The sequence below is a fragment of the Carcharodon carcharias genome, chromosome 8 (genome assembly GCF_017639515.1).
Source record: "Carcharodon carcharias isolate sCarCar2 chromosome 8, sCarCar2.pri, whole genome shotgun sequence".
NCBI classification, from domain to species: Eukaryota; Metazoa; Chordata; class Chondrichthyes; order Lamniformes; family Lamnidae; genus Carcharodon; species Carcharodon carcharias.
Window position 1 is genome coordinate 31,064,343 of NC_054474.1, and position 12,270 is coordinate 31,076,612.

The 12,270-nt window shown below is 41.3% G+C and overlaps 1 protein-coding gene across 6 annotated transcripts in view; it reads left to right on the forward strand.

Annotated features, from left to right (window-relative positions):
• The window catches only part of aff4 (AF4/FMR2 family, member 4), a 118,752-nt gene that overhangs the window by 82,597 nt on the left and 23,885 nt on the right, over positions 1-12,270 (forward strand). For all 6 annotated transcript variants that reach the window (XM_041194569.1, XM_041194571.1, XM_041194568.1 and 3 more), the window contains 2 exons: positions 918-1,021; positions 7,811-7,874. In XM_041194569.1, the coding sequence (XP_041050503.1) occupies positions 918-1,021; positions 7,811-7,874 (168 nt within the window). The remainder of the gene's footprint in view (positions 1-917; positions 1,022-7,810; positions 7,875-12,270) is intronic.

Genomic DNA, 12,270 nt, shown 5'->3' on the forward strand with positions numbered 1-12,270 from the left:
ACTACCATTTGTGTATGACTGCTTTTGTGTCCTAGTGTGTTTTTCATTTTCCATCTACATATTTAGCAGCAATGTGAAAAGCAAAGCATGTCTCTCCCTGTCAGTAAGCAATATCTCTATCGGCCAGTCTTCTGCTGTACCCCCTAATTGGCGACACACGGAAACTGCGGCCCTGGGTTAAGACTTCTAGAGAATTCTGAGGAGGTTTGGCCCCTAAACATGCAGTACACAGGCCCACCAGCATGTGAACAGACCCTGGCGCTCATGGACTAATCTCCCAACAATGGGCAAACAGCCCCACTATTGTGTCAATACCTCAGGAGAGGTGAAGGCTAAGGGAGTAAACCCTGACATCCTCGAGTGAAGTCCAATGGTGGAATGATGCCTAAATATGTAATCTTTCTGGCAAATCCTGCAACCAAACTGGTACCACACATCGAGCTCTGCATTTCTTTGGTCCCAAATGAAGCGGTCAAGAGGGGTCCCTGACTCTGGGGAAGCCCAGGATCTCTATACATTTTGCCCAGACTTGCATCCTGAAGAGGACACTCCAGTTTTGCTGCAAGTTGTTAGTGCAGTACAGGATGGCATGCTGGAGCGGGTCTCCTCCGCTGCACCAAGTGATGTTTAACATTGAGTTGACCTCCAAAGCACAAACCATCACCTGACAAAACTGAAGGCTGTAAGAGAAAACTATCATAGTTTGGGTGACACCAGATAAAAGAAGGCTGGGTACATGAAAAGTATAAAAATAGTGTTTAGTGCCTAGGAAGATTAGTTGCCGCTGAAGTTCTATATGTCCAGCTGCTCAACAGAATCAGTGTTAGATGGGGCTTGGTGTGTGTCCATACTGTGATTAGAGCATTGACTTTTGTGATTTTCATTGAAGTACACAGTTGATTTTGTTTTATTTGTAGTTACAAGAGAAAAACCCAGTTAATTCCTTGAACCCTTTGCAATCATCAACACCATCAGGAGATGGTTTAAAGTCAAGAAGGCCCAAACTCAGCTTTGATGAGCGGTAAGTATAATAGTAATCTCTCTGATAATCCATGTACCTAAATTTAAATAATTGTTCAACACTAAGAAAAGATCATCTTTATAAACACAAACTTTAACTGTTTTTTAAAAAAGTGAGGGTTCAAGTCTGGCGTTGTAATTGAGTTCTGTTTAATGAACTAGGTTAACTATAATTATCTTGCTGTTCATTGATAGCAACGGGTTGGCCATACGTATCTGCCAACATCTTATAATTGAGTCTCATTGCACAATTTCTACTTCAGATTATTCTTTCCCAGGGCCCCCAACCTATGGAAAATCTTTTCATCTTACTTTCCTACTACAATCTTTCAGCATTTAAAATCCAAGCTTGGTGCCACTTAATTATTATTTAATGGCTTACCCAGCCAATTTTAATATTTTTTGCCTTGTATTGCACTGCAATATATGCCTTTCATCTTGGTTTCCTTGTTCAAAACAAAGTCAAGGAGGGATATTCAGATAAAACAACCAGGTTTTATTAAATCTATATTCTGCATTCCATAATTAATAAGATTTATGTTTATTATACTTAATTGAAAGTTGGCTGTGCAGTTGAGCGGTGGCATATCATTTGACCTGTTTATATGCTTAATTTTAACTCACGAACAACTCTCATTGCTGTTGTATCATAAAACTTTCATTTTGCTAAAATTTGCAGAAAAGGGAGTAGCATAAATGCTCAGTCTTTTATTTCTTTCCATATGAAACTTATGTTCTCCATATTGTACAGCCCCTCGAACATGCTCTGGCATTGAATGTGATCCTGGCTGGTCTTGAGTTTCAACTCCACCTTCCCGCCTGCTCCCCATATTCTTCGTTCCCTGAGACACCAAGGGCAGAATTTTATGAGTCGACGAGCGGGGGCGGGGCCTGCTCACCGATGCGTAAAATGACGCATGGTGACGTTGAGGAGAACTCCTGACTTCACCGCGCCCAATTTAAATTTTCAGGAAGGTGGGAGCGCAGCAAAATCAGCTGCACGCCCGCCAACCTGTTACTGGCCAATTGAGGCCATTGATAGGGTCAATTAAGTAATTAATGGACCTGCCCGTCCAACCTTAAGGTTGGCAGGCAGGCCAGGAGCCCTGGCGGGAACTAGAAAAAACATGAAACCTCATCCATGAGTGGGATGAGGTTTTATGTAGGCTTTAAAAAATTTTGATGAAGATTTTGTAAAAATTATGGACATGTCCCAACTCATGTCACATGAGGGGACATGTAAGGGAAATTTTATTTTTCTATTTTTATCCTCTTTACATGTACACCGATCTCCCTGAGGCAGCACTTCGCATCGGGGAGTTGAGTGCGTTCTTCCGTGCGTGTGCGCAAAAGAGTGCACTCTTGATTTTGGGAATTCCAACCCCCCCCCACCCCACCCCACCCACCCACCCATACACAGGGAGTGCATAGCACTTCTGTGCGGACGACATACTGGGTGGGCCTTAATTGGCCCGCTCACGTAAAATGGCAGCGCGCCTCCATTCGGGTGTGCCGATCGGAAGAGCACTTGTACACGCCCACCCATCAACTTCCATTCCAATAGGGGAAAAAATTCAGCCCCAAGTCTGTCTATCTCAGCCGTAACTATATTCAATGATGGCACACCCATAAACCTCTGGGCTAGAGAATTCTAGAGATTCGCAACCCTTTTGAGTGAAGAAGTTTTCCTCATCTCAGTCCTAAATGATCAGCCCCTTATCCTGAAACTGTGTCCCCTTGTAGATTCCCCAGCCAGGGGAAACAACATTTTGGTATCTACCCTGTCAAGCCCTTTCATAATCTTAAATGTTTCAAGGAGATCACCTCTCATTCTTCTTAACTCCAGAGAATATAGAGACAATTTACTCCAATCAGAAAACAGCCCTCTCAGTGAATGCTGCCTGCAACGTCCAAGTGTGGTCTCACCAACTATAACAAGGCTTTCTTATTCTTGTACTCCAACCCCTGTGCTTTAAAGACCAACATGCCATTTCCCTTCCTAACTGCTTGCTAACTTTGTGTCCCTTGTACAACTACACCCAAGTCTCTCTCAACATCAGCATTTGTAAGTTTCATGCCTCCTAAAAAAAAGTCCTACTTTTCTATTCCTACAACCTAAGTGAATAGCCTCACACTTCTCCACATTATATTCCATTCTGCCACCCTGTTGTCCACTTACTCAACCTGTCTAAATCTCTTTACAGCCTCTTCGTGACCTCCTAACAGGTTACATTCCCAACTGGTTTTGTATCGTCAGCAAACCTAGATACATTACTCTGTCTCTTCCTCCAAGTCATTAATATAGATTATAAATAGCTCAGGCCCCAGCACTGATCCTTGGAGCACTCCACCAGACACAGCCTGCCAACTTGAAAATGCTCTATTTATCCCTGCTCTCTGCTTCTTGTTCATTAACCAATCCTTTATCCATGTTAATATAACAGCCCCAACTCCATGAGCCCTTGTGTATTAACCTTTTGACTGGTACCTTATCGAATGCCATTTAGAAAACCAAGTATACTACATCTACTGGTTTCCCTTTATCTACCCAACTGGTTTGTTTGTCCGTTTTCACCATAATCTTAATGGGGCCATTGCCATCATCTTGTTTCTTCCCGGGCCCTTAGTCCACGTCTCAATGTTAACCACCCACGCGATTTTTCTTCTTCCTCTTCTGTTTTTACCCTCAATTTCTTCAGTTGTTGCCTGGACCAGACTGTTGGATTTTTTTTCCTAATGTCTGTACTTGACTATCTTTCTCCCTAATTGTACTTAGCAACCCTTTTGATTTTTAAACTTCTACCCTTGACCTAACCCACTGATTACCATGATTAGCTACATCCTCAAAAAACTCCAATAAATTTGTGAAATAAGATTTCCCTTTCATGAAATCAAGTTGACTTTTCCTAATCACACTATGCTTTCTAAATGCATTGTTAAGATATCCTTAATCGATTCGAGCACTTTTCCGATGACTGACGACAGGTTAACTGGCCTGGCTTTAACTGTTACATTTGGATACTCTGTCCCTTCCTGTCATACTCTGGTGAACATTGCCCATATCGCTACCCTGCAGTTTTACCTTGCCCTTTCTCTTTAACTTTCCAAATCTCCTAATTTGAACCCTATTTTAGTTTAAAGCCCTTTCTTACAGTTCTTTCTGGTATACAACTCACCAGGACACTGGACCCAGCATGGTTCAGCTGAAGACCGTCACAACAGTACAGCTCTCTCTTTCTCCAGTACTGGTGCCAGTGTCCCATGAATTGCAACCCATTCCTCCCACAGTAATCTTTGAACCACGCATTCAACTCTCGAATCTTATTTATCTTATGCCAATTTGCTTGTGGCTCAGATTGTGATCCAGTGATTTTTTTTTTACCTTTTGTGGTTCTGCTTTTAAATTTAGCCCTGCACTGCTCATACTTCCTCAACAGAAACTCTTAGTCCTGCCTATGTCATTGGTATCCATGTGTAGCATGAAAACTGGATGCTCCCCCTCCCACTGCAAGTTCCTCTCCTGCTAAGCAGAGGTATCCTTAAACCTGGCACCAGACTGGCAACACAGCCTTTGGGACTCATGGTTCTCTGCAGCCAAGAGCATATCTATTCCCCTAATTAAACTGTCCTCTATTACAACTAGATTCTTTTTTGCTCTCTCCAATTGAATGGCTTCCTGCATCATAGTACTATGGGCAGTTTGCTCACACTTCCTGCAGTCCCTGCTTTCATTAGCACAGTTTCAAAAACCTCAAACCTGTTGGACAGTTGCAAGTGCTTCATAACTTTGGGTCCCCGTACCTACCTCACTCACAGTCACACCCTGCTGCCCCTGACCACGGACCACATCAGAAGTACCTAGCATAAAGGGTGTGACTCAATCCTGGAACAAAATGTCCATGTAACTTCCCCCTCCCTGATGCGGTGCAGTGTACAAAGCTTGGACTCCAGTTCATCTATCCTGAACCAAAGTTTCTCAAGCTGCAATCCACCTTTCAGATGTGGATTGCATTAGTGTCCACCAGCTCCCACATGATACAGCTGCAAAACATCACCTGTCCTGCCAGCTTTATTAATGAACTCAGCATTCACAGTTCCTTTGATCTATATCATCTGATACATTACTTAAAAAAAAAATCCATTGATCTCAGTCCAAAAAATTACAATTGAAACATTTCAAACACAACCATTTGGGGGGAATGAGTTCCAGATTTCCATTACCCTTTGCATGAGAAAGTAATTTCACTTCTGAACAATGTAACTCTAATGCCCCCTTGTTCCGCATTCCTGCATTAGAGGAAAGCACTTATTTGTATCTACCCTGTTGATTCCTTAATCATTTTTGACATCTATTAGACCACTCCTTGACCTTATAAACTCATGGGAATACAAGCCAAGTTTATTCAACCTTACCTCATAATTTAACATGTTAAGTCTGACATCATTCAGGTGAATCTGCTTTGTACCCCTGTGCCAATATAGCTTTCCTGTCATTTGGTTCCCAAAGTTGAATGTAATACTGTGGATGGGATCTGACCAAGACACTCCATAACTGAGGCAGCACTTCTTTCCCTTTGTATTTCAACTGCCTTGAGAGAAAAGCCAACATTCTTTGGCCTTTTTGTATCTGTTCACTAGCTTTTAGTTATTTGGGTACTACAGCTTAGTTTCTTACCCATTAAGAAAATATTCCCATTCTTCATCCTCAGATCCAGGATTGAGACTCTTTCACAGTGCAGTATGCACTTATTCCACATTTACCGGGTTCCACCAGAATTGAAAAAAGCCTGTAAATAGCAACTTTTCAGGCAGGCATTATTGTATTTTTTAAGGGAAAAGTAGATTAATGTTCGAAGAGAAAAGTAGATAAATGTTTGAAGAAGAAAATACAGCTTTGTGGAGCTGGATAATAGGATTAATTAATTTTTGATTATTTTATGAAAGAATCAATGCAGATTCAGTGGACCGAGTGATCTGCTTCCATCTCACTTAACTTTGCCAGGCAAAGTTGATTAATATGCGAGTATCTAATATCAATAATGTTTGTGTGAGTTTAACTTATGGTATTACCAAGCAAGCATTGGTGAAAAAAATGGATGCAATTGGACTTGTCTTTTCTCTTTGGAGAATTGTAATAACAGCAAAACTGCCAATTGTCTGAGTGCTTTGCAAAGTGGATAATCAATCTATCTGATCTATAAAACAATACCGTAGCATTATGATTATGTCAAAGGACTAGTAATCCAGGGGCCTTGCCAGTGACCTGAAGGCAAGTTCAAACCCCACAGCAGCTGGGGAGTTAAATAAACAAATAACTCTGGAATTAAAATATCTAGTGTCAGTAATGGTGGCCATGTAACCACCGAATTGTCGTAAGGACCCATCATCACTAATATCCTTTTAAGGGACAGAAATCTGCTGTTCTTACCCAATCTGGTCTACATGAGACCCACAGCAATGTGGTTGACTCTCAAATGCCCTCTGAAAAAGCTTGGCAAGCTAGTTAGTTGTATCAAAACTGCTATGACCTTCACTGCACAGACTACAGCTTTTCAAGAATTTTACACCATCTTGGCACCACCTTCTTGAGGGCAATTACATATGAGTAATTAATGCTGGCCTTGCCAGCAACGCTCACATCCTGTGAATGATTTAAAAACAATACTGAGTTGTTGCTTATTACTGACTTTCTGCCAAGTACCTCCTGGCACTCAGCACAAAGCAGTTTTGGCAGTACCCTGTCGAAATCCTTCCTTTCAGCCACAAGTGGTGCAAAACAAGGGAAAACTGACAGTAAAAAGGCGAAAATGGATGTCAGAATTTGTATTCTCACTAAAATTGTATGTAATTATATCACTTTAATCTTGAAAAACTGCTTTTTTGCACAGCTGATTCTGAAGTATAGAAATTGTATAATTTAGCTCATTAATGTTCAAACTAATATTTGAAATTTGTAACACCGGACTGTTCAGTAATTGCTGTAATTTGAATATATAAATTTACGGCCCAGATTTTGCATCAGTAATACCGGTGAAACTTTCTTCGTTCATCAACATTAACCTCCGAAACAGACTACAACTTCTGGAGTCCGCACATGCATAGTTGCTGTGACCTAAAATACACCTCCCCATAGAATACACTGAAGCCTCCTAGGCTACTGCCATCAAGTAGAACCACTCTGAACTAAGGAACACTTGGCCCTCATATTATTAGTCTTGCTGTAAAAACATGTGGGAGGAAAAAAATTGCACCTCGTCGAATGGCCTGCAACTGTTTAGCAGCACTCTTAATGGCTGTGGAACGTTTGATCTTTCAGCTTCTACCTTAATCCCATGCGTGTGGCTAATCATTTATTTAGCTCTCTAAACATTTTAATGAAAAGGGGATAATTCTGTGCATTTAATGCAATTGGTAATGCTACTGTTGCTGGGCACCTGACAATCCCCCTGAGGGTGCCAGATTCAAGCTTACGTCTTGAAATGGGAAATCCACGTCACAGAGATCACTAGATCTGTGCAGACATTAGTCTTCGAGGTCAGTGGTGCTTGGTCATTACCTTGCTGTTGATCACTGGACTAGGCCATGCATATTTTCAAAATGAAATTTTAAACAAAATGTTATTCTGTAATTGCTAAGCAACAGCAAAGAAGTGTTCAAATTAAACTTGTAAGATTCGATTATTCTTGGCATGGCTGAAGTGTGGTTTATGATACAATGGTGCTAGCATTGTGCAATTTTGAACTGTGGTGAACGCTAAATATGAAACTAGTTTTGCCTTTTTCAATCTTAGGTTGCATTCAGCAGATCATTACCTTCAGGAAGCAAAAAAGCTTAAGCACAATGCAGATGCTTTGGTAAGTACTTCACAATGATGATTAACCTTTTTAGTTTGGTAGCAAACTGACATCTGAAGAACTGATGAGAGCAAATTAATTGCCTTCTAGTGACATTATTTAGTTTCCTTATCCTGAAGATGAAACAAGCAAATTACTTGTTACAATTTTGGAGCCTAAATGCTGAATTTGGATATGGCAGCATATTACTGGGCTATTAATCCAGACGCCTAAGAATCCAAAGACATGAGTTCAAATCCCACCACAGCAAGGGTATTTAAATTTAATTAAGAAAATCTGGAATGAAAAGCTAGTATCAATAAGGTACAAAGGAGCAAACTTGCAAATCAATCACTATCTTCCTCGCAGTTCACTGTACTTCCAAGTTTTGTGTTATCTGCAAGTTTTGAAATTGCCCTGCACACCCCAAGTCCAAGACATTAACAAAAATAAAGAAAAGCAATTGTCATAGCACTAACCCCTGAGCACACCTGTATACCTTCCTCCACTCCAGTCTGAAAAACAAGGGTGGTGAAATGGGACTAGCTAAGTTGCTCCTGTAGAGAGCTGGCATAAGCTTACTGGGCTGAATGGCATCTTTCATGCTGTAATCATTTTAGGATTCATTCTGTTCAGCCTCTGTTTGCTCACCTTACCAACTCATCTCACCCAAGCAAACAATTTGTCATTCAGCATACCCCTGCATATGTACATAATTTCAGATGTAATTGATAGACTTGTTCTTCCATTTTCAGCATTTCCCTCCACCAGTCAAAAGCAACTCCTGATCAGTATCTGAATGATAGAGAAGCAGGTCTTTTGAACTGCTGCAGTCCAAATGATGTAGGTACACCCACCTACCTGTTAGGTAGAGTTTTCCAGGATTTTGACCCAGCTGAAGAAAAGAGACGTCTCAAAGCTTTTCATCTTGCACTCATCAGGAATAGTCATCCTTAACAAGCGTGACTATATCAACAAAATGTAAGCCATTCTTAATGACTGGTCCAAATTCATATCCATCGGACCTGCCGCTTGACATGACCGGACAGCCTTGCTCAAAAGTAGGCTAAAAAACACTTGCTGGACTTGCGTAAGAGCGATGAGCTACCATGTGATATATGACATGGTTTGTCCTCACAGCTGTGTCCACATATGTATTGGCTGCCCAAGACAGACACAGTGATGTGACTTTATGCCCTATCTTATCGTGACTAGTTCTGCACATGAATTGGCCAAATGGTTGGGCGAGTTGTTACAACCAGTTTTCCTCATACACCTTGAAGGCTTCCTTCACAATTTGTGAAGATAAATTACAAGACTTGCATTTCGATAGTAATGCTGTGCTCATTTGACATTGCTAGCCTATTCACCAATGGACTTTAAGGAAGCCATAGATAATTGTGCTGCACACCGTATCATGGCAATCTAGACCTGCCATCATTACATGAATCAGTATTGAATGAGCTTATGAACTCAGTAACTCACGCAGTTGAGTTCAGTTTTGGTATTGCCATGGGATCCCCTCTAGGCCCAGCTCTCGCAAACATCTTTGTTGGGTTCCATGAGAAATGTGTCTTCGATGGAATAACACCTAACCTCCTACCACACAGCATTTCGATATGTGGATGATATATTTGCTATATTTAAATCTGCAGCTGCATGTTCTAATTTCCTTACATGTTAATGGGCTTCACCCTGTGCTCAAATTCATTGCTGAAATTAAGCAGTCAAATTAACTCCCCTTTCTTGATGTACTGGTTGAGAAACCTGCCAAGGGGTACTTCAGCACAGTATACCGCAAGCCTATCTTCATTGGTCAATATACACATTAGGATTTGCTCATCGTGCGAGCTTGCTTCTGAAAAAGGATGCATCAAAAGCATCCTGCGGGATAATGGCTACCCTGATCAGATCATTTCAAGCTGTATACCTCACACACTCATGAACTGACCTAAGGCCATCACTTTCGGGCCCTGAAAAGTGCCCAGTCTACCTCTACCTCTAACTAACTTCTACCCTGGAAGGGAAAGGTATCTCAAAAATTTGAGCAACAGTTGAAGCTAGCTGTTTCATGCTGCTACTATGCAGGGGCAACATGACTGGTATTCACCATTAACAGGACACTGCTATCGAGCCAAAAAGATGTTCTGCTTATTTCACAAATGAGTAATGTGGCATATGAATTTCAGTGCCAATGTGATGCTGGATATGTAGGCCGTGCGTCCCAAAGACTGGAGGCTCGTATCAAATAGCGTGTCCCAGCCGCTGTTTGCAACGGGCAAGGTACAGATTGAACCCAACTATCCCATTCTTGCAAAACTCTCAACAATTGGACAACATTTGCTTAATAATCCTCAGTGTACTAAGCATTATGCTGGCAACCAATTTAAGATTGTCAGTCGGGCTCACAGTGTGGCATGTACTGCAAGCTACATATATTAATACACAGGGCCCAGTTCTTGCAGACAAAAAGAACATGTACTCACGTTGTACCGTGTTTCAACTTAACAAAATAAGTGACAACCATTCACTGACTCATTCCTCAAGGAAACCCCTTGACCAATCAGGTTCAAGCTACTTGGTTTAAATTTCAAACAATGCTTGGCAGTTAACTGTTAGTCACCATCAATTGGTGCATTCTCCATGGCACCTCTCTATCCGTCAGAGTCCACTTGCCAACCAATCAGCACACTCCTCTCATGCAGTATAAATTGTTGTTTTTCCCTTCTATTAGTATTCTTGGAAAGTGTCTGATGAGTGCAAGACAAAAAGATGTAACATGTCTCTTTTTTTCAGCACACTCAAGTTCTGTACTACCAAATGGCTATATTTCCAAGTCAAGATGGTTAGTGGCTTGGAGGGGAACTTCCAGGTGGTGTGTGTCCATGTGTTTGCTACCCTTGTCGTTTCTAGATGGTAGTGGGTTTGGAAGGTGCTTAGGCTTGGTGAATTCTTGCACTGCATCTTGTAGCTGGCTTATACTGCTGCCACTATGCATCAGTGATGGAAGGAGTGAATGTTTATGGATGGGATGCCAGTCAGACAGGATGCCTTGTTCTGGATGGTGTCAAGCTTCTTGAGTGTTGTTGGAGCTGCACTCAGCCAGGCAAGTGGAGAGTATTCCATCACACTCCCGACTTGTGCCTTGTAGATGGTGGACATATTTTGGTGAGTCAGGAGGTGAGTTACTTCCCACAGGATTCCTAACCTCTGACATGCTCTTGTAGCCACAGTATTTATGTGACTAGTCCAGTTCAGTTTCTGGTCAATGGTAATCCCCAGGGTGTTGATGGTGGGGAATTCAGCAGTGGTAATGCCATTGAATGTCAAGGGATGATGGTTAGATTCCCTCTTGTTGAAGATGGTCATTGTCTGGCACTTGTGTTGGCGGAAATGTTATTTGCAACTTGTCAGCCCAAACCTGAATGTTGTCCAGGTCTTACTGCATTTGGACATAGTGCTGAACATTGCGCAATCATCAGCGAACATTCCCACTTCTGACCTTATGATGGAAGGCAGACCATTGATTAAGCGGCTGAAGATGGTTGTTTCTAGGACGCTACCCTGAGGAGCTCCTGCACTGATGTTCTGGAACTGAAATGATTGACCTCCAACGACCGCAACCATCTTCCTTTGTGATAGGTATAACTCCAACCAACGGAGAGTTTTCCCCCTGATTCCCATTGACTCCAGTTTTACTAGGGATTCTTGATGCCATACTCGGTCAAATGCTGCCTTGATGTCAAGGGCAGTCACTCTCTCTCATTTCAGCCACATTTGCTGTTTATCACAAGATAATGTCATTAAAATTCTTTCTGGGAAGACATATTTTACATGGTAGAATTACTGAAGTAATCTGTTGAAACGTGATATTTGACAAAAGGTTAACTGTTTAGCACAGAGATTGTTAAAAACAAGTAATTAGAGAATATCTTGTATCGTTCTCATCACTTTTAATATGAGCAGTTTGCATCTTAGGTGCTTTGTTTCTTTGCTGCAAAATCTGCTGTTTTATTTTTCCCCTCAAGTACTGGTTAGCAGAATCTGACCCATTTCCTTCTGTTTATTAATTTCTCTTGGCTTTACAGAATTAGAGAAATTCACAGGACAGATGTGGGCTCCCTGGTTCTGAGTTATCCATAGAATCCCATTCCTCTGAATTTTTGCCTTGTGGGCTTTAAGATTTTTCTTTTACAAATATTTTTGCACTTCCCTTTTTAATTCTTATAAATTCTGCTTCCATTGTTGTTTCAGATCGAGGATCCCCTTTAGATGTATATCATAAAATAATGCTCTTTAGTTACCCTTGCAGTGGAAATAGTCCTTTTCAGAATCCTGTATGAATTTTGAAAATGTCTTTAGTTATGAGGAGAAACTAGAAAAACTGGGGCTCTTTCCACTAAAGCAGTGAAGATCA